Source organism: Pteropus alecto, unplaced genomic scaffold (assembly GCF_000325575.1).
Source record: "Pteropus alecto unplaced genomic scaffold, ASM32557v1 scaffold25, whole genome shotgun sequence".
Taxonomy (NCBI): Eukaryota; Metazoa; Chordata; class Mammalia; order Chiroptera; family Pteropodidae; genus Pteropus; species Pteropus alecto.
The window spans coordinates 35,254,883-35,278,690 of record NW_006441955.1 but is presented as its reverse complement, the minus strand read 5'-3'; the positions used below and the strand labels follow the sequence as shown (position 1 = coordinate 35,278,690).

The window sequence follows — 23,808 nt, the reverse complement described above, 5'->3', positions numbered from 1 at the left end:
TGTGTTCTCCCAAAATTCATATGTGGAAACCTAATCCCCCATGTGATGATATTTGGAGATGGGACCTTTGAGAGATGATCAGGTCATGAGGATGGAGCCCTCATGAATGGTATTAGTGCCCCTAGAAAAGACTCCAGAGAGCTCTCTTCCTCTTTTTACCAGCTGAGGACAGGGCGAGAAGATAGCCATCTATACACCAGGAAGCAGGCTCTCATCAGAGACCAAATCCGCTAGTGCTTTGGTCTTAAACTTCCCAGCCTCCAGAACAGTGAGAAATAAATGTTGGTTGTTTAAACCACCCAATCTATGGTATTTTTGTCATAGCAGCCCAAATGGACTAAGACAGTGGGGATTAGGAAATTTCCCTTATCCATCTCTTTTTCTCAAGTGAGAACTACATAGAAATGATCTCAAAACAATATTTGACTTTTTCTTTCTCTTTCTTTAAGCTTTCCACATCTGCTCACCTTTCTCCCATTCATCTCTTTTCATTTCTGCTCAAAATACCAGGAAGCTAACTAATAAAGTTTAAACTTTGGGGCCCCACCTGCACAACCCCATTCTAAGCCTCTAGTAGGGTCCCTAGAATGTGTCTACTTGGGTATGTTTTTGTAAAGTTTGCAAAAGTAAGACATTCTGTCCACAAATGATCGACTTTCTTTCCCCATAGTCAAATGTCCCCTCATATCTAGTAACACTGGTATCAGGCATTTTTGGGATTTAGCCACAATGAAACATGTTGGGGATACAGTAGTTTGGGTAGCAGTGCATATTTATTGGTTCACAATCACTTCCACATTTAGATAGGTGGTTGCTCCCTGTCCTGGTGTAGAAATAGCTTCCAGGAATACTTCACTGATTCATCCTGCATGGTGACATGAAGGGATAGAGCCCAAGGTCACATCACTATGTGAAGCTGTCTTATAGCAAAGGGTGCTGGAAGTATATGGATAGCGAAGGAGGTACACAACAGTAAGTAGAGGCTTCAGTTCTCATTGGTGTGTAGTTGGGATGAAAAGAATATTCTCAGTAATGCATAATGTGCATTTATGAACATAAATTTTTCCCTTTTTTGAGAATCATACAAAATAGAATTTGTCAGAATTCCTATATTTATAACCAGAAATTGTAATCTGTTGTGATTTTTCATTCTAAATAATCACTCTCATACCTAAAAATAATAACAAAGGGCAGCCATACCATGTATAACTGTTTCAGTGGTATTCCCAATACTATATCTTCTTCTTGTTTATTTTTGTCTTGTAAAATAACATTTGGGCTACTTTGGGAAAGACTAAAGAGGCATTTATCCAGCCAATCCTTTTTATAGAGAATAAAAATTATAATTTATTTATTGCTAGTGGAGCTCTTAATGAGGTATTTTCTCAGCAAAAATGAGGGAGAGGTGATGGGCTATTAGGTTCTTCTGGTCTTATTTTAGCAGAATAAAGGCACTGACTGGAACCATGCTGGGTGAACAAGGTTTATGACTAGATCTCTTATTTTTCTACCATTAGGTTACATTGAAACAAACATTATTTTAAATAAAAAAAAAATAGATACTATAAAATCTGATTGAAATGTATATTCTTCAAGCACATTTTAAATATCATACTTAAGTGTCCAGGTCACCTAGAATAAAAACAGTTGTGATTTTCCTCAAAGAATAATTTTTATTTCAATCATAGTTTCTCCCAGGAAGATATTTTCACCATTTTCAGGGCTGTCTTTAACATCTGAATACAGTGATTAAACCTGCACTTTTGGTAATGCATAGATATAGGCTGCCTGTAGGTCTAAGAATGAATGAAATAACTTGGCATATTCTGGATGCTTCAAGGCAAATTTCTTAAATTTCTTGTATGAAATGTACTCTGATTTCTGTCCAGCTATTTCCCGAAAGAGTCTGGAAACATCAAGATCTGGCACTCCAAAAGCCGCCTGAAGTACAGTAGCTAACTCCTGTTTTGTTATGAAACCATCCTTATCAAGATCAAAAAGCTTAAATGACATCTGCAGAATCTTTTTAGTGTTGGCAGGATTACATAGGACAGTCAGACCTATCACATACTCTCTGAAGTCTATGTTGCCATCATTATTCCTGTCAAAAAGGGCAAAAATTTGTCTCAAGGGCTCTGAAATTGGGAGTTTTAAATAATTTGCAAATTCTTCAATTCCTATCTTCCCTCCTTTTGAGGCAACTGCAATTGCAGCATATTCATCCAAATGCTGATGAATATTATCCCAGTCTAACTTTAATTTCTTGCTAATTTTTGTAAATTCCACCAAGCCAGTTTCCATGGGTAGTCGAAGGTTACCTGCAGTAATCATCAATCTGCAGTCTTCATAAGTGTGGTCTGTCACAGGCAACCCCAGAGCATTTGCCATGTTGATCCTCACTGTATTGGCAAAAAGGATGGGGTTTTTCTTTTCTTCGTCATTTGGGATGTAAACAGGCATAAACTCAACTTCTACTCTGGTGAAGAGTTGACTCAGGGTCAACATACAAGCTTGGAAGCCTGTAAACCCCTGCCAGGTCCAGGTCACTGTGTCCAGGGCATTTGGGTACCTGAGTAGCACTGGCTGCACAGGAACACCTGGAGAAAAGGCCCCTAGTTTAAAAGTGATCAGACACGTGCGATTGGTACACACTCCTTCCGGGAAAATCAGGATCTGTGGCCACTTCCTTTTGGATGTCACTCGCTTCAGAATTTCTTCCCGGGTTATCTTCCTGGAATTGGGGTCCTCTCGGGTAACAAGCACCGGCTGTGTTGACAGTAGGAATTTTCCAGCCACTGGGATATGTGCGTTTTTACTTGCAGAGACTACGGAGGGTAACCCTGCCACAACACAGGCGATTGCGTCAAAGAAAGTGGAGTGCGGTGCTGTGACAAAGATGGGGGCCTCTTCTCGGGTTGCCTTTTTCCCTTTCACTTTAACAAGGAACCCTGCTAAAAAGAATATTGCCTGATACAAGAATTTGAGAGCCGGTTTTGCCAGTTTTCTCCTCCAACTCGTGGCGGGTTTGGCTGGATGAGCAGAACCGCCTATAGCGGAAAGTGCGGCCATCGGCCAGAGGAAGATAAGGAGGAAGGCAATGCACGTCACCCGCACCGGCACCAGCACAGACCCCGCGAGGATGATGGAGGCCCAGCGCCACGCGCTGATGTTCGTCTGCTGCACGAAAGGGTTGGCCACTGCTGGCGGGTACAGGGACTTCCTCCTTCCTAGGCTGAGGGCGGACTCCCAGACCTCCACCTCCCAGTCCGATGACTGCTGAGCCATAAGGCCGACTTTTCAACAGTCTCAGGATTCAGATAGTTTGGATCTAGGGGCAGCCCCAAGAACGCATCCCTTCCCCATATTCAAGTGTTCCTTCTGTTGGCACATAATGAGAATTCTTAGAGGCAATTGTGGGTTAATAGGAAATGATGTATTAAATAAAAAGTTTTAAATGGTAAATGATGTAATAGGAGAATTAGAATCATATCAACAGTATAATTTTTTGCTTTTGTGTGTAAATGTCTTCCTTTGGACAGATACGCTTAATAAATCATTTTCACGTAACAATTTCTGATGTTTATATTAAGCATATATTATCTACCTAGTAGGGATATATTAATTTAAATCGATGAATATTAATTACAACATTTTAATTTAAATGCCACTACTAGCATAGTGTAGTTACTGTGAGATGCTTTTGGCAGCTGTTAAGTCAAGTTCTCTCTGTACAAACTGATTTTTACAGAGACGGTAATATCTTTTTATGATGGCACCCTTGAAGCTTTATATCTGTTACACTCTTCCACATCCATTGAAAATTAGAATATATCCATTTCATAGGCCAGAATTAGCCATGGCTCATTTGATTCATATTCTTAACATTTGTCCACCTGAACCAGTCAGCATTCCAAACTGACATAAGTAACAACCACAAACCTTAAAATCACCTTTCTCAGTAACAAGTTTAATTAAAATAAGTCAGGATTACTTTATTATATCAGCACGCAGTCAATAAAGTTCTGTCCCTTCTCTTTGTTGCTGCCCAGTGGAAATGATCAAGAGGGAAGCATAATCAAAGTTGATGTGAACCAGGCTCTCTTCTATACTTTATAGCATTTGCAACTCTGACGATGCTAATATAGACTATTCCTGTTTGCTAATGGCTAATTTAAATTCCTTTTCTCAGAATTAAAAGTTAAAGATTTCTAAGAGATATTTCTATTTATTGGAGCATACCAGGTTACCAATAAATAGGAAGAGCAGTGTGGATACCAGAGCCTGTTAACAACAGAAAGTGATCTAAGTGGAAAGATTATGGGCTTTATAGCCAGATAGATCTAGCCAGATCCTGATTCCAACACTTATACTGTGGTCCTTGGCCAACCTCATTTTTACATCTGTAAATTGGTGATACTCTCTACTTTTCAATGTTGTTATGAGACACAAGGATAATGTATATAAAAAATTGGGCTTTTATTAGTAAATACAAGTTGCTAGGATACAATGATGAAAATTCTTAGGGACATTCCACTTCTGTCACTGTTAGAACTATGCTTGGTGACAGAAACATTCCTTTCACCAACTTTGTCTTATTTGGGAACACAGTTGCAGTTTCTAAGGAGCTATGATTTGGCAATTTACTGGTTGTCTCCCTTGCCTAGGAAAGCAACCCAAGAGAATGAGTAGTCCCTTGTGCTGTTATCGTTCTCTGTTCTTTAACTCTTCTCACTCTTATTTGTATCTTCATTACTATTCTTAAACCTGTTTAATTGAACTGCATTCTATGTATGCTTTTTAAAGGAAAGTTCCATATCACCATGTCATCTCTCTTCTATATTTTCCCCACAGTGCCTAGCAGTGTGTCAGATATATTATTTGTTCATTAAGAGAATATTTGAGTTCCTACAATGAGCCAGGCCCTAATTTTAGATGCTGGATATATGTCAGTTAATAAAACAATAAAAAACCTCTGCCCTGTGGAGCTTAGATTCTAGTGTGCATAAGAAGTACAGTATTCAATTCTTGTTGCATTGAATGGGGCAAAAGGACATTTTGATCCTTTTTCTAAATCTCTTACCAGTTTCACTAAAGATTAAGGCAAGTAATTTAATAGATGTGTTTCCATGCTTCCATACTTTGCAATGTTTAATAAATATATATGTATATATGAGAATCTTCACATCATCTCTTGTTAATCTTCCCAGTATAAGTAGTATTTATGGCCTATTTTAAGAATGCATATTCATCTAGTCATATTTGCCTTCAAACTAATAAATATACCATAAATCCAAGAGATTTGATAATAGAATTTTTAATTGTTAAAAATAGTAAAAGGAACTTTTGAACAATACAATGAAAATTTATATCATTGCGGGTTTGCCTTTCAATATGGCTAATCTTTAATACACATATATAAAAGGCACCATATGTTAACAGGGTAAAGAATGCAAGAAACCAAAACTGAGCCACTTTTCACAACTTCCTTTTTGTACAAGTGTATACATTTTAAGGCAGATGTTTTTCTGAGTAAAAGACAGCAGAAGAAAATGAACATTATATTACAAGTTTACACATTCTCAGATATTATTCAGTACCATTTGATATTTATGATAAAGCATGTTAAAGTAATTTTTTCCCTAATGAAGCTTAAAGAAGTTGATGAACAATTTTTAAAAATTATTTAGAGATTTTATGACAGATCTCTCATAGAAGATACAGAAAAGTCAATCTTTTTTTCTTGTTTCTTCTTTTAGAAATGTCCATATCAATTTGTTCACTATGTTAGGTTGCTCTTGCTGAAGCCAATGACTGGCTTCTGACAAAATAGTTAGCCTGAAATAGTTTTTAACATAAATCTTTGTGACTTCAGCCATCTCAACCTCCATAAATGCATCTTTCTCTCCCCACAGTAGTAATGTTGGAGTGGTCACCATGTGATGTTTGAGAGGCAGGCAGCTATAAAAACAAAACACATGGGTTTGAGACTCATTTTAAAAGTTAAAATAACATTTTTCCATAATGTTCCTTTAGGTTTCACATTCTCAAGGGGGGCGAAATTGCCACCAAAGGGGTGAAAACTGGTTCTTGGGAGAGTGAAAAAAATCTTACTATTTATTTATGTAAACCATAAATAAAGGGAAGAAATGTCTACAAAGGCTACTTAGGAAGATGATGATGAAAAATGTTTAGGAAATACTACTTTAGGCAATCTATACAATAAAAAATTTTAAAGGATATTTAAGAAAGAGCCCAATAAAATTTTTAATTAGATGAGGCTAGCAAAATTGAGAAGAAAGGCTATAAATTAAATATGAAATTCATCACTATGAGGAATAATTTGCTTTAAGAGAATACTAGGATTTCTGAATGGTGTGAAGAGAATTTTAAACAGTAGTAACACTGTTTAAATATATTTTCAATTGTTTGTTAGATAACCTAATGCATTATATGTGAAAATTGGAACTGGAAAGTCAAAATATATATAGACTGACCTTTAATATTATATGATAGCATATTTATTTTGCAAGAAGATTCTTTTTAAAGCAAAGTTTTATTGTATATTTCCTTATATACAGAAAAGTATGAAGAATAAAATCATGCATAATTCCATCATTAAAAGATAACTTTTTGGTAATTTTTCTATGCATTTATTTGAAACTATACTATAAATACTATGCAATAAATAATACGTGGTATACATATACAAATCTCGTATTAAATCATAACTTAAGAACATTCTCATTTAATAAAGTTTTTTAAATGATTGTAAAAGATACTATATTATGGCATAATAAGTCATAAATAGCTTGACTATTTCTTATAATAGAATATTTAGATCATAGCATCATTTAAAATATTCTCTTTGTTTTAAGTGATGTTATAATGAGCATTTTGTACCCAAACTTTTGTTGGCATTTAAATAATTTTTTGGAGTAGAGCCCTGAAAGTAGAATTTCTGAGGTAGCGATTATAAATATTTTTAAAGCTTTTGATGCCTTGTGCCACACTGTTTTCCAGAAAGGTCAGATGGTACTAATTACACTTCTGTTGATAAGAATGAGAATAAACATCTAACTAGACACTCTCCAGCTCTGACTTACATTTTTACTAGTTATCAAAAAGTTTGACTACCCAGGGTTGACAGATGCTGCTGGATGTGCAAGATATGACATATGTCCACCAGGGACTTAACTTTTGACTCCTACACAAGTGGCCATCATTTGGTTGTAATGCTCCTAAAAAAGTTTTGTGAATGGCCAAACCGAGAAAATGTATTCTATACTTAATTATTAATACATGGATTGCTATACAAACTTGCAAGCCACTTAAATTCTAGAACTCATAAAATGTTCAAAAGTAAAACATTTCATTTTCTATCAGTTATCTGCATACTTAACAATATTAGATCATATAATAATTGAATCAATAAGGTAAGGGGAGTTTACAAAGGCTACTAGTCAAAAAGCAAAGAAAAACAAATTCTTCACCAGATCAAATTGGGAATAAAAGGGAGGAGTATCCAGAAAACTAAAAGAAAAGCTTATTCTCTCATCCTGAGGTTTCAAATGGCTTAATTTCACATGAAATATAAGTTACATGTAAAACAAAGTATGTACAGCATGGTGACTACAGTTAACCAAAGAGTTATAAATTTTCAGTTATAAAACAAATAAGTCATGGGGATGTGATGTACAGCATGGTGACTACAGTTAATAGCACTATATTGCATATTTGAAAGTTGCTAAGAGAGTAAGATCTTAAAAGTTCTCATCACAAAAAAAATTTTATAACTATGGTGATTGATGTTAACTATATTGTGATCATTTTGCGATATATAGAAACATCAAATCATTATGTTGTACACCAAAAACTAATGTTATATTCAATTATACCTCAGTAAAAACAAATAAATAATAAAATAAAACAAAATAAAACATTCAATGTTTTAAGAGAGTAGGTTTTAGTATGTTAAGCTAAAGAACTTACTGGGAAACACTACGTCAAATATTTCTGATTAAATGATTAATTTTAGTAAGTATAGAAACAACTCGAAAGATCTAAAAAATGATAACAAGTAGTAACAATTTTTACTGTATATTGTTAATCATTTAACCTATCAACACGTATTTTAACATACCAATTTCAAATTAGTCTGAATTTACATGTTACTCTTCCAAACTGAGAAATCAGGTGATTTGTAAATATTAAGGCAACATTTTCCAGAATGTTATATACTCCATCATTTCTTTTGTATGTGGAAATATTTCATTACTTTGATTAAAAAGATAGTGCAGAAAATAATAACACTCACATACCTACCATTCAGCTCAAGAAATAAAACACTGAGAATATAATTACATCTTTCTACTTACCTTTCCTTGAAACCATTTCTTCATCTCACCCTAAAGCAGTGGTTCTCAAAGTTTGGTCACCAGACTAGCAGCATCAGCATCAACTGTGAAATGCTAATTCTTGGTCCCCATCCCAGATGGGCTGAATCAGAAACTCTAGGGGTGGAGTCCAGCCATCTGTGTTTCAACAAGCCCTCCAGGTGATTCTGATGCAAGCTAGAGCGAAGAACCACTACCTAATAGTAAGCACTTATATGTGTTAAGATACCTCACTTGTCTGGTTTCCTTAAGGACAGATTTTCCTTAAATCCTTCTGGATCTTTGCCCCACCCTGGTATGTGACATTTCTTGGTTCAGGGTTCTGGGCTAGGTGGGTATATCGAATAATATATCCTGAGTGTAAGAGATTTAGTGTCTCTCCACTACTGTCTACCTGATTGGTGGGAGGCAGTGATCGAGGGGTGGTGGAGGTCGAATTTCTTCTGCAGACTTTTCTACAGGTGAACTGCTCTAAATGCTACACAAGCAGTACGGGTTAGCAAGACCATTTCAGTTTTCATATTAAGCTACAGCCTTCAATCTATCCTTTATCAGTAATGAAGATAATATTTTAGTTTTCATCAGCTGACTCTTGTTTGATTTCTCAACTGGTTCAGAAATTGGGCAGGAAAAAGGGGTGCTATTTGTCAAATCCCCCAAATACTGTACATACATTTTGATAGACAATATAGAGAGGTGTTTTACATTTTATAAACATTATTAAATAGTATCATGGTGCACCTATCCTTCCACAACTTGCTTTCATGATTTAACATTATATTTTTAAGATTTATCCATTGATGATACATGTAGTTCTACTTCATTCATTTTCACTCTTGTGTAAAATTCTACCATGTGACTATACTACAACTGATCCATCCTCCTGTTAAGGGACGTTTACATTTTTCCAATATTTCGAATTCAAATAATATTAAACTCTTTCCTGTACACGTCCACTTGTGTACATGTGGAAGAGTTTCCTTACAGTATACCCCGGAAACAGAGTTGCTTGCTCAGAGAGTATGCACATCTTCAACCTATTGTCAAGATGTTTTCCAAACTGATTGTATGGTCCACAAGCAGGACATAAGAGTTCACTTTGCTCCACATTATTGCTAACACTTGTTTTCAAAAGTTTAATTTTTTTCCAATCATATGAGTGTGAAATATGCTTCATTTACGTGATGTGGTAGAGACTGCTCCCCAAAACTTCTTGCCTTCCACTATAGTGATAGAAAATCCAACTTTTAGCTGGACAAATGGCCAACCAGAATAATGACTGACTATATTTGCCAGGCTTCTTGCAGCAAGGTGAAGATATATGGTTTATGAGAAATAATGTATACAACTTCTAAGTTTTGCCCAGTATGCACACCCCCTTCCCATTTTCCACTTTCCACTGACTGAAATGTAGATGTGGTGGTAAACCATCCTGGACTACACAGACAAGGGCAACATCCTAGGGACAGCAGAATAACAAAAGAGAAAGTGACTACATCTCTGACCAAAGAGTGATGTCATTCAACTTTGATGATTTCATGGAGCAGAGCCACCATACCAACCTAGACTTTTACTTGTGAGAGAAATAAACTTCTATCTTTTATATATGCCACTGTTATTTTAGGTCTCTATCACAAGCAGTAAAACTCATGTTTTACATCTGACTACTAGTAAGGTTGAGCTGCTCTTCCATGTTATCAGCCATTAGATTCCTATTCTGTGAATTGCCTTTATTATCCTTTACCCATTTTTCAATTAGGCTACCTTTTTCTTGTTGATTTGGAGGCATTCTTTATAATATCTCTGGATATTATTAATTCATGATTAATCGTGTTTTGCAAAAAACTTCTCCCTGATGTTATCATTTTATAATAGATGATTTTTTATTTTAATGTAGTCACATTCATCAGTCTCCTTCATAATTTGAGCTATTTATGTCTTATTAAAGAAATCTTTCCTACCTGAGGTCATAAATGTTTTATATCATCATCTACACATTTTTAAGTTTTGCTCATCATATTTAGGTTTTTTATTTCTGTAAGGTTTATTTTTTGTTTGGTAGAAGATGGAGATCTCACCACTGGTTTGAAATGCTGTTATTTCAAGTTCCCATATATGTGGTTCCATTTTGGGGCTTTCTTCTCTGTTCCATTAGTCAATTTGTTGATCCCAGAATCAACACTGTATTTATTTATTTTATAGCTTCATTATAAGTCTTAATTTCTAATAGAGTTAGTCCTACTCTTTTCTTTAAAATACCTTAAACATTCTCAGCCTTATGCTCTCTTATACAAATTTCAGAATCACTTTGTCAAGTTCCATGAAAAACTTTATGGTTTTGATTGAAATCGCATTATGGATTATCAAAATTTATTGGAAGGAGTAAAGAATACGGGCTCTGACAAAGGAATACGTTGAAGATATTTTAAAACTATCATTTTAAAACTATTTTAAAACTATCATCTTGTCTCCCATCCAAAATTTAGACTTGTGTGAAAATGTGACATTCTATTTTCTTTTATAACAAGTGTCTTTACAAATGTTCTTTGTAAAAAACAAACAACAGAACATGGACTTCAGACAATGTTGCTATATCCTATAAAATGTAACCTGTAGCTTCTATAATATCCGCCTTTCTAATCATTGCCTTGCTAAATAATTACCTATAAATGCCTTTTAAATTAACATTTTTAAACCAAAGATCTATCTACATCTAGATATAGATATAGATACAGATATATATCTTGTTGTTAGTACAAAAAGAAGGTTGGATTTATCTCTTCTCCCCTCATTCATATAACCTCATAATTTCCCTTGGATTCCATAATCAAAGAGTTTGAGAGATTTTGTTTTATTTAAAATGCCTTAATAGTGACTAAATCCAATATATTTTCTGTCCAAACATTCATTTTCTCCACTACATTCTCCACAATGAGTGAATTTATCCAAATACAAATTGGATCATTTATCTTTTCTGCTTGAAACTCTCATTCATTGGCTTCACATTCACGGCTCTTAAGTCCTTAATATGGTCTACCTGGCTTTGTATTACCAATGCTGCCTACCTCTCAGTCCCATTTTCATTCTATTCTCTTCTTCCCTTTCTAACATTCTATATGCTGACCACATTGGCTCTCATTGTGTTACTTAGAACTACAACCCTCCATCTCCCCACAAAGCTTTGGTACATGCTGTTTCCTTTTTCTGGAATGCCAATACCCCTATCCCCTACTTTGTCTGGTCACTACTTAACTCATTCTTTATTTCTTTGTTTAAATGTCATATCTTCAGTTCTCATCCCTTTCTTTCAAAATCTTTATGTTAGTTTTTAACTATGTTTTCATTACTGTGAATATTTATTACTGTGACTGTTTGCTTGATATCTGTTTTTCCCACTTGACTATAAGTTTTGTGAGATCATTACTATAGTCTACTTGTCTAGTTCTACTCATTACTGTAGTCTGAGTGTTGGCATAGCCTAGAACACAAAAAGTACTTAATAACTATTTCTTGAATGAATAAATGATTGTTAAAAATATAGCTAAAGATATATATGTATTCAAATAATCTAAAGGGAAAGATAAAAGTGAATAGAGTTATGGATAAGACTATAATAGGATCCATTACACTATTCTACTTTTTCATATGTTTGAAATTTTCCATAAAAAAAGATTATTCAACTTACTAAATCAAAATATTTTATTTGAGTTCGGTAAGTGGTGAACTTAAAAATAGAGTATTGGCTCTTTAGGGAATTAACATCTTATTTAACTGAAACCAAAATAAAAACGTTATACTGACCTGAAGATATTTCGGTAATGGTTAATTGGACCACTTAATGCTCCAGGCTGGGAAAATATATAAATATAAGCCTCAAGATCTTCTGCTGTTAATTGACATCCTTTTCTTCCAATGCCAGTGCTGTGACTGGTAAACAGATGTTTCAAAGCCTAATACAAGTGAAAAGGGCATAATTAAAACTTTTCGGTTACCTAATAATAAATTAAATCTTTGGCTTTCAAAAGAGAATGATGGTCAGTGTTCATTGACATCCTCTCATTGGTCATCATGGGCAATATCTAAGGCACCAAATTCATTATTCTGGGAAGTTTTTTAATGAAGAAAAAAAAAAGAAGTATATCCTGCCATTCTTGTGTGAACTGTATTTTAGAATAACCAAATAGTACATGTGGAAAATTCTTCCTTATAGAAGAATTCCAGGTAATAAAAGCAGAAAGAATGACAGAGTTCGAAAGAAATAATTTTGCCCACCCTGGGCAATGATGATCAAGATATGCTAAAATTATATGGTGAAAGGTTGTTAGGAAATTTTGGATAGGCTGACAACTTGTGAGCCCACTGGTAAGTGTTAGCATTATTAAAACTGAGACAACTAGGCATCATGTGCTTCCTTGATGTAGTACATTAGGAAGTGCACAATACCACCTATAAAGAATTCTTGTCAAATTAAAGCTCAATCTAATCAAGCTTCTATTCAGTAGCATGTATGAAGTAGGAAAAGCAAGGGTTAGCAGAGCAAGTTAAATAACACTATGATGAAGCAATTAGTCAAATTCAAATGTATATTATTCCTCAGGACAAAGCACCAAATAATTTCAATAATAATAATAACAAAATGATGTTAAAAAAAAAAAGAAATCCAACGTAGATACCCCAGGGAGGTCACTCTTTTGAGCTCTGTCCAGGTGGCACAGGGGAGCATAAGGTTCTACCCCATGAGACACAATCCTTTTCCATAACGTTGGAGATAAGCCTGTCCCTTAAGTCTATGCCCGCATATTCCTATGGCTTTTCAGAGTCCTATAGACAATGACTGAGGCGATAAAGCACACAGGAAACATCTAGTACACTAAAATTTAAAATTGAAGTAAGACCTTAAATAGAGTCTAACCTCTGGGGTTTTTGTTTTGTTTTCAAAATAAAAAAAGAAAAGAAACAATTATAATTTCAGAAGCCATAACAACCAAATACGATGTGTGGACCTTATTTAGTTCCTGATTCAAACAAATGAAGTGTATAAAAATAATTGAGATAGTAAGGAAATTTAAATGTGTATTAAAAGGTATTAGGGAATTGTTGTTCTTTTGGGTAGGTTTGATAATGGCATTGGGGTCATGTGAAAAAAAAAGTCCTTAAAAGTCAGACATATACGCAGAAGAATTTCCAGGCAAAAAAATATTATGTCTTTTTTAAACCTGTCTAAAAAACATCATGTGGGACATACAAGAAGCATTCAATAAACTTCCAAGAAATAGACACTACATAGGACTCCTGGTGTCAGTGTATTTGGTACACCAATACCTGCATACTTACTTTGTTTTAGGGTTTTGTTTACCTCCAAGGGCTTCCCCTTCTGCTGCTGTCAAACTCTCTCACCTGGCTTTCATAGTCCCTCATCTCCTCATGGGATGTTCTCTAAAAAGAGAACATGCTTGTAGGGGCACAGGCTCTCAAAACAAAAACAAAAACAAAAACAAAAAACCCCCCCAAAACGAACAAAAAAACAGCCAGGTGCTCAAATATACAACAGAGACTTTAAAAATAAGTAAGCCTATAGATGAGGCCTTAGAAGCATTTATTAGATCTTAGCATTTGTCTATTTTTCTTTCTTTAGGATGGACTTTAATTTAAAATATTTACTTTTTTTTTGTTTGTTCAGGAGGAAATGTCTAACAGTGCACAGCACATAGCAGATATGTAATAAATGATTATTTAAATCAAAACAACATAAGCAGGACCAATTCCTTTTTAGTGCTTCAGTCTATATTTTAACTTTCTAATTTGTTATCCTCTTGGGCACTAATCTTTTTTTTTAATTGAGGTATAATTGACATATAACATTAGTATTAGTTTCAGATGTATAGCATAATGATTAGATATAGTATACATTGCAGAATGATCACCACAGTAAGTACTAGTTAACACCCATCACTATGTCTGACTTACCTTGAAATCATTTATTGAGAACATAAATTCTGGGAACCATGGTATTTGGAAGAAGTAATAATAGCTGGATTTGAACAGCTGGGCAGGGTGTCGTAAAATATATTCTGAAATTAAAATGCCATGTTAGACCTTATCCAAGGAGTATAAATTACTTAGCATTGAAAGAAATTCTTTTTAAGACAATTTCACCTTCGAGATGATCCCGTAAAAGAATCCACAAATAAGAATTTCTGAATATTTCTCTTTGGAACAATTTCTATGTTCTTATATTTTATTATGGTTATTTCTAGTTTTCAGAAAGATTATAGCACTTTAAATAAAATGAAAGTTCCACTTTATGAAATCTTGACTCAGAAAGGAATAGAAAACCCAAACAACACTGCCTTTCTTCCAAGGTCATTATCAGTGACCTAACACTTTTCCTTGGGATGCACAGGGAGGTAATTTTCTGATGTTTAAAAGATTTTCCCTATAGGATGATTTGAATACCTTATATATCTGGCCTCAACAGGAACTAAAGCATTTTCTGTAAATTTACTCATGCACATATCTAGAAAATTCATTCTTTCAATGAATATTTGAATATCTACTGTGTGTGAGTGGATTTAGCAATGAACAAGAGATTCCCAATAAGAAGAAACTTATGCAATAAATAACGAATACTTAAAAGATCATTTTGATAATAATAATACCATAAAGAAAACAAAACAAGGTAATGTGATTAAGAGTGATGGTTGGGTGGTGTGGAGGGACTATTATTTAGTAGAGGTGGTCAGAATAGGCTTCTCTGCATATATGATATGTATCCTGAGTCCTGAGTAAGAAGAAATCAGCCATGCAAAAATCTAGGAAGAGCATCCAGGAATAGAAAGTGGATCTTGGGCCTGGTACATTCAAGAAGCAGAAACAAGGCTAGTGTGGCTGGTGTGTGGTGAATGAAGATGGGGAGATGGCATGAAATGAGTCAGAAAGAAAAGCAGAAGCCGGGTCAGATATGACCAAAATGATAAGGATTTCAAGTACTTTGGGAAGACACCGAAGCTCTAAACTGGAAAGTAATGAAATCGTACATATTAAATGTACATACTTGCTTTGTACTGTGCACTATACTTTTTTTAATTTTCATTATAGAGATAATTTTTTCTTATTTCTAATTTCATAATGATATTTAACATGGTTAAAGTTTTTAGAACTATAATTCTCAGGTAAGTGGAATATACTGTTATGCTATACTTTTTGTAAAGTCATCATTGAACAAGATTTTTTTCAGCCCTGCATTAAGTGATACCAATATGATTAAAGAGGCATATTGCTTGAAGACCTCATATTGACTTGACTAGGGTTGAATCCATTATTGATAAAATAGTTCCAGAAATATTCCAAGAATCTTCTTGCTGGAATGACCAATTATAGTTTGTCCACATAGTAGCACCACCAAAAATAATATTTACTTTAGGGTCCTGATCAATTGATCAAGCATGTACCATGACTTCTGCTGACTAATGGAACTGAGAAATATGATATATCTGTTTGGTATTTGAATTCTAAGAATTCATCCTATTACCTCAACAGAGATAGGTGAATTGGAGACACACACACACACACACACACACACACACACGTGCGCACGCATACACATAAAATCAGGTTTTACGCTTATAATATACAATACTTAGATAGTCGTGGTCCCTTTCTCCCTCACCTGCTCAATTTTGAGAAAGAAACAGAAATATGTTGTTCTCCAGAAGCTGCTGTGGATCATAGCAGTACCTGAACCTCAGAAAACTTGACAAGGGTAGTTAAACAGGACAAAATTATAATTTTTGCCAAAACCAAATAAAAATATTCCTAGACAGTGATCACAGGTCTTTAATCACTCTAAGATTTTATGAGTCCTCTTTATAGCAGAGATTCTCAAAATATAGTCCATGTGGACCCCTGGGAATCCCAAAGAACCTTTTAAAGGATCCAGATGGTCAAATTTATTTCGGAACAATACTAAGACATTATTAGCTTTTCTCATTTGATTAACATTTGCACTGATGGTACAAAATCAATGGTAGATAAAACTATTGCTGCCTGAGTACAAATCAAGGCAGTAGCACTAAACAATACTAGTAGTCATATTCTTCACTACCACACACTTGCAGTAAACAAATAAATACATAAATACATAAAACTAAATTCCAGTTTCACTTAAGAATGTCCTTGATGAAATAGGAAAAATTATTAATTTTATTATATTTCAATATTTGAGTCCATGTCTTTTAAACATTGTGATAAAATAGTACACAGAAAGCAGTTCTGTTGCATACCCAAATACAATGGTTGTCTTGAGAAAAAAAACACTTATGCAATTGAGTTGATAAGTTGAATTAGTTGCATTTTTTATGGCATACTATTTTTACTTGAAAAGATGACTGAAAAACTATCACTTAGGCCTAGGTATTTGGCAGACAGACTCTTGGAAATGAACCGAGTGAGCCTTTTACTTGAGGGAAAACAATCAATAGTATTTGTTGCCAATTATAAAATTCAAGCTTTCAAGTAAAAAGTAGAATTTTGGAAACTTGTGTCTACTATTGTGAGCTTGACAGCTTTGCAATACTTAAAGGCTTTTTTGGATGAAATAGGGGTGATATTAAGGAATGTGATTCTTAGATATCATATAATGAATTGTGTCAACTTATGGAAGATCTGCAGAACTCAACCAATATCTCCCAATGCATGATGATACAAAATCATACATGGGTAAAAAATCTATTCAAAGTGCCTGAGAGACCAATGGATTTTAATGTAGCAGAGTGCAAAAAGTTCATTAATACAACACCAGATTCTATTTTTTTACTAACTTTAGGAAACCATGAATTTTTGAGTTTAGTGTAGTATTAAAGAAGAAAACCACAGTTATCTGAAAATCCTATTAAAATACTCTTCCCTTTCCCAATTACAAATCTATGTGAGACTAGATTTCTTCATACACCTCAATTCAATCAACGTATTGCAACAGATTGAATGCAGAAGCAGAGCTGAGAATCCAGCTATCTTTTACTAAGCCAAAAATTAAAGAGGTTTGCAAATATGTAAAACAATGACATTATTCTAAGATTTCGTTTTGGAAAATGTAGTTAGTTTTCATTAAAATGTCATATGTTAACATGTACTGGAGTTATTATTTTAAAATTAAATTCATACATAATTTTTTCATTTTTAATTTATAATACAATGAATATTTATAGATATAACCCATATAAACAAAAGCTCAATGGGTCTTTAACAATTTTTGATATAAAGGAGTCCTGAGACAAAAAATTCGAGAACTGCTGCTTTAAAAATGCTACCATTCCTGATCGTCAAAGCTGTCAGGCAAGAGGAGAATTTATTTCTAGGCTGTCAAGATTCATTACCATCAAAATAATGTTACTGCATTTTCCTCTCTCTCTCCAAGTTAGCAGTAAAATGTTTTCTAAAAACAAATAAAATTATGCAAACAAGTATGAAGCTACAACGTCTTAGATTCTTTAGATATTTAATGCCAACGTATTTGACACTGTCATGTGCTAATATCATATTTTAGTAATTTAATTTAAAAAACATTGTTAGTCAAATTTTGCTGTTTTTAATCCAAAGTGTCAGGGACAATAGTGAATTGTCACATTGGCAAAGATGCTTTAATAAAAATTTAAACTCACCTGTAAATACATTTGGATGAGGAAAGTTAATAACAATAAGCTTCATCACCATTTCAGGATAACAGATGGCAATCAGCCAAGCAATCATGCCCCCCCAGTCATGGCCAATAAGAACACATTTGCTATACCCTATAATCAAGAAATAAATGTTGACATCATTGAAAAGAAACAGGCGAGTGCATCGTTAACTCATAAAATAGGTATGCTTCTTTAATTAATCTTTCTACTATTATATCCTATTATGTACTTCATACAGATATTGAGTTTGGTGTTACCAAAACCTCAAGGTCTGAATTACCTAGGTAGCTTATTAGAAAATTTAGATGCCCAGGATCTACTCTAGATTTACAAATTCAGAATCTCTCCCAGGAATGAATATGTATATGTATGTATGTATATGTATGTATATATGTACATGTATGTATGTGTATGTGTATATATATCGGAAATAACCAGCTCAGCTCTGGTCTCATGGACCTGAGTTTGGAAACCATGATAAAGACTATGCATAATTAAGTCATAAGCAAGGTTATTTGAGTTATTTTTGAATGCTGAGAAATTTCTAGTTATAGTAAAATCATAAATGTCCCATCTATGTCCAACTGGTAAATCTAGTTCAAAGGAGCATCTATTTTCTCCTTAACTTCACAAATTCAATGTTACAACGCAATACAGTAAAACATCACTAATCTGCAACTGTGAAATCTTAATTATAGCACCAACTATATACAAGTTTCATGTAATCATGGTAATTTGAATTAGGTTAAAATATTGATTAATAGCAATTCTTGAAGGATTTTCTTTGTGTGAATGGATAAAATTTATTTGTAATTTATTCCTAGAGTACTTAAAATTAATTTTTTCAAGTATTTTTCACCATTACCCCACGACTCTACTAACACAGACATATGCATGCATAAGAAACATTTTGTTTACATTATCGACTTGCCTAGAAATTGCATGATGACAAATTTAGGGCAGGTGTGACTGAATTACCACAAAATATGAATCAGTGATTTAGAAAGCAGTGTCTCTGTGTCTGTTTTCTATTTCATTGTAATTAGACTAAATGACAACACTGCATTGACACCCCCAGCCCTCATCCATTTTTTTCTCCTTTAAGAATATTGGCCAGATCTATGCTCTCATAAGATTTGTAGAAAGGGCCTTTAATTTGGTTTCATGGGTTTCTCACTATATTGGCTCCATTAACATACCGATGGTAGCAGCTGGCTTTTAGTCAAAAGGGATGTAGTGCATTAGATTGTTGTTTAAAAATATTTATTCCCTCTGTCCCCACTGCCATAGAAGGAATATATTTTGCTGTCTCTTTAGACTTGGCCATATGACTTGCTTTGGCCAAAGGGCTGATAGTAGAGACCTGAAATAGGTTTGTGCAGTTGGGTCCACCCCCTTGCCATTTCTGCCACTGTCAGGAAAAGAGCTTCCCCCAGGGAGCTACTCCCCTTTAGCTTGAGCTCCAGCCTAACTCACAGTGAGAAGCCAGTCCTAGGTAGACTTGTCGCCTGAGGAAAAACTCCAGAGGGGTCCAGCCTGTAGTTGATCTATAGATCCATGAGCAAAGGAATAAATGCTTATGGCTATATGCCATTGAATTTGGTGTAGTTTGTTACACAATATTATTGTGGTACTAGCTGATCATACAAGGAAGATAATGCAAGTACTTCTGAATCTTACAACATTTTAAAATAAATATTTAAGAGTAGGTTCTGAAGACAAATTTTCTGAGCATAAGACTCAAATTTCTAATAATCAGTTCTGAAAGTAATAAATAGTAACATTAGGTCTATTTTTAAAAACAAATTTTGAAAGTCATTCTTGGCTGGTTGGCTTAATAGTTTTGTAGGATATATTATTTTTAATTCCCTGTATATATATTTTGGGCTGTATACCTGAAACCATGGGGACAGGACCCAGATAACAACTCAGGTAGGTGGACAATGCATCTTCCCATGAAGTGAGGTTATCTGTTCACAATTTGTTGAATGTTAATCTCTTAAAAAGAATTAGTATTGTTTTCTCAGTAACTTACCTAAAGAATCTAAAATATCTTTTATATCTGTAATTAGACAGTCCAGTTTATAATTCTCTCGATGAAAGGGAGCATCTGTTTCTCCATAACCTCTCAAATCTAGCGCTACAACTCGATATTCACTTTTAAATTCCCTTAGTTGATGACGCCAAGAATACCTGCAGGATATAAGAAACATTTAAAATACCACAGTAACTAATACAAAGGATAATATTACAGATTTTCTAAGTGGAAGACTGTAAGAAACTCTTTATTTTGAGAAAAGTTATACTACTGAGAAGGAAAGAAGAGACCTATATGAGAAGGGAGCATTGATATTCTTTATTAAAATTATTTTATTTTTTTACCGGCTCCAGTGAGATGTAACAAAGGGCCAGCCAGTATTTATGGAAACTACAAAATATCAGATATTAAAACCAATATAGTTATATGTGTACTCAATAATGTCAATTTTCTAAGCCTTTCTTAAATAATGCTTGCAGCCATCAGGGAATCTATACCTACAAATGTTTTTGTATTGCAGAAGCATTTGATTCTCTGAAGAAATTTATGAGATAAAAATTTATTTCCCTAAAAAGGGAAATTTCACTCACCTTATTCAGTTGTCAAACAGGGCTCAGTGTTTTTAGTAATAACAACAGTTTACTTATGAATAAAAAACTGTGAAGATTAGAAAAAGATTATTGCATAAAGAATCCAATAAAACAACTGGTTAAGATAAACCTCTGCTTGCTAAAACAAAATTCTTCTTTGGAGAAGATTCTGAGCCATGAGTACAAGCTAGCATGATATTAAAAACATTTAACAACCAAAATGGCACTGGCAATGGCCAATTACAATGGCTATATTGTTATGGCCAACTCCTGGAGGCCTCTGTTGGGCCGAGTATTTCACCTGTGCTTGATGATGGAACTGCTGAATTAACTGAAATATGGAGATCCATGAGATTTTCTTTTTCAAATAAGCCAAATAATTTTAGATAACAGAAGAAAAAACTACATGGATTTTTCAAAGTGACTCACTATGTTATTAAACTCAAAATATGCATAAAAAAATCTGCATGTACATCTGTTCATGGAAACACAGTGTAAATTATCTGATACAAGCCAAATGGGAAATCATCGTCTGAAAAGATTTTTGGAGTTCAATAGGCAAGTAAACACAGTGATCTGAGATTATAAATCAATAATGAAAGAGGGATTGCAATGTGAAATGACACAAAGCAATAACATCAATGAAACAAATCAACCATTTTATACAATCAGTCGTTATTAGGAAGGATGTCAGACACATATTTGGGATTATGAATAGGTACAGAATCTTTGACCTATTACTAGGATAGCTATGATTAATGAAAACCTGCAAAAGTATTACCAATTAAGATGGATTTGAAATGTTAATAAAATATGTCTTTCTTAGGTAGGCTATAGCAATCTTATTAACCTTGTCTCTGGGTTGTAACAAACAAGTGAATCAGTTTATTTCCTTAAATATATTCATCTGTCAACACATAGGGTATTATTATTTTGTCATTAACCTTACTTAAATTTTTGAATTAATTTTTTTATGCCTTTGTAACCAAAGCCCAATTTTTCCTTCTTTATAATCCCTCATACCCAATCGATAAAGTTCTGCATATTTAACCTCTTAAATATTTATTTAATCACTTTTCCTGTCCAGCCCTGCTATCATTACCGTAATTCAGGCCTCCATTAATGCAGCAGCCTATTGATTGGTCTGTCTCCATTTCATTCCCTTCTGTTATATCTCTACAAAACCAGAGTAATGTAGCAAAACACAAACTTTCTCATGTAATTTCCCTACTTACATTCTTTTCTTAACTCCTTATTACACATAACGTGAAGCCCAAGCTTGTTGTTCTGGCAGACAAAACATCCAGGATGTGACTATTGCCCGATCATCCACCCTGATTACTTTATACTCTCTGTCACTCATTATGTAATAAAAAGAGCTAGCTAGGATAGCACTCTTACTATGTGCCAGGCACAATTCTAAGTGCTTCACATAGAGTAACGTTGATTTTCAAAGCAATACTATGAAGTATGTATTATTATTATCCTCACTTTACAATTGAAGAAATAGAGGCACAGAGAGGTTAATTGATATATAGAAGGACACAGAATTAGCAAATAGCAGAGCCAGGATTCTAGCCCTGGTAATCTGAGTATGCTGCCTCTGGGGCACTAAACTGCTTGTAGACTAAACTGCTTGTAGTGAATAAACGCAGTGTTGTTTTTTGCTTTTATAACTTTCTTCATATGATTTCCTTTGTCTGAAACATCATCCCTCCCAACCATTCCCCTACCCTGCACAATCCATGACCTTTACCTCTCACTGAACTCCTCTTCACACTGGGCATCTCCTCTTCCAGGAGACTTTCCAGGCTCCCTCCTTTACAAGCGTGTTGGGTGGGCCCTCCTTTATACTCTCCCACTTGTATGTACACTTTTCAGTGCACTGGGCACGTGCTTTATAATGATTTGTTGGTATCTGGTGTTTCCACTTGATTGTGAGCTCCCTGAGTTGTCTGGTAGAATATCTAGACCATGTAGGTGCTCAATAGAGATGTGTTAAATAAGTGAAATAAACAATGAAAGCACTGAATCATGCTAGTGCTAGAAGTATTAGTTGTTCAATAAAACTCTGTCCAGTTCAAACCTGACCATGACAACTAAAGTTCCCAAAGTCCTGTTGGGAAATTTATATTTAATTTCTATTAAAATGTGCATTGTTTTAATATCTTAAGTATCTGCGTCTTCATTTAGAATTCATTTAATTGGAGATTTCAAGGTAGAAATTTGACTCAAAATAATGTGTACAATCCTGCAATATTTCACATTTACAATTATATTAGAGATTATGCAAACATAATACCTGCATTTTCGTGATCTTATTAGTAATTTAAATTGCATTACTATTGCTGTTATCAGTGAGTGGAGGCAAATGATATCTTAAACATTTCTAAGAAACACGGCAACTGCTATCTTAATAAATGCAAAAGAATAATTTTTAAATGTAATCTTCCTGGAGTTCATAACTGAAGCATATTTGATTTGTACTTTAATTCTAAGCTGAAAAAGAAATCACACCAATGATAGACTAATGGGCATGTCATTCATATGAATAAAACAAAAACAACCTCCTCGATACAGAAATAAAAGATATTACAAAGTCAGTAATTGCTGAAAATATTATAAATAAACAAAACTAGCTATTTTCATCCACATTTTTTTTTTCTGGTAGCTTTTGGTACTAGCAGAGAACACTTTTAAAAAAGCAACCTCTTTCCCAGTTATTACTCTTAATGTAAGGAAGGCTCCTGGTTTCCCAGGCTAGCCACTTTCAGATGTAGAATATCCTTTTACCCTTCACAACAGAGAAAAGGCTGTAGTCATCATCCTTTGTGCTCAGCTGTGTGTATGAAGAGCCTTCACTTGCCTCAGCAGCACTTGAATAATGACGAATGCATTCCATACAGCTGGTGATGAACATTCAAAGAAATTGCCTGCATCAGCTCAGAATATTTTTAAAAGCCATGCAAATTGAGGTGGAGAGAGAGTGGGAGAAAAATCATCTTTTGACAAACAGCCGTATTTTAGGCTAATTTAGCTAAAGGTCTCATAGATGTGTATCTTGTTTGATGTTTCCTCTAGATTTTAGAAAAGAAGACCTGATTTTATTG

The 23,808-nt window shown here is 34.2% G+C and overlaps 2 protein-coding genes and 1 non-coding gene across 3 annotated transcripts in view; 1 reads left to right on the top strand and 2 right to left on the bottom strand.

Moving 5' to 3' along the window:
• Window positions 1-1,749: 1,749 nt before the first annotated feature.
• On the bottom strand, window positions 1,750-3,285 carry LOC102894173 (lysophosphatidylcholine acyltransferase 2B-like). Its single transcript, XM_015595078.1, has one exon. It carries the CDS (start codon window positions 3,283-3,285, stop codon window positions 1,750-1,752), a length of 1,536 nt encoding a protein of 511 aa, XP_015450564.1.
• A 2,199-nt stretch (window positions 3,286-5,484) lies between these two features.
• Window positions 5,485-23,808, bottom strand: part of EPHX4 (epoxide hydrolase 4) — a 23,568-nt gene continuing 5,244 nt past the window's right edge. The window contains exons 3-7 of the mRNA XM_006919404.1: window positions 20,106-20,263; window positions 18,053-18,181; window positions 14,361-14,464; window positions 12,195-12,343; window positions 5,485-5,958 (exon numbers count right to left, since the gene is read on the bottom strand). Coding sequence (XP_006919466.1) covers window positions 5,727-5,958; window positions 12,195-12,343; window positions 14,361-14,464; window positions 18,053-18,181; window positions 20,106-20,263 — 772 coding nt within the window. The 3' untranslated portion in view covers window positions 5,485-5,726. The remainder of the gene's footprint in view (window positions 5,959-12,194; window positions 12,344-14,360; window positions 14,465-18,052; window positions 18,182-20,105; window positions 20,264-23,808) is intronic.
• Window positions 13,054-13,257, top strand: LOC112486073. Its single transcript, XR_003048613.1, has one exon. It is a non-coding gene; the product is annotated as a small nucleolar RNA SNORA73 family (small nucleolar RNA).

Coding starts and splice junctions, on each gene's coding strand:
- LOC102894173 (XM_015595078.1), bottom strand. CDS start 3,285: ATGGCTCAGCAGTCATCGGACTGGGAGGTGGAGGTCTGGGAGTCCGCC.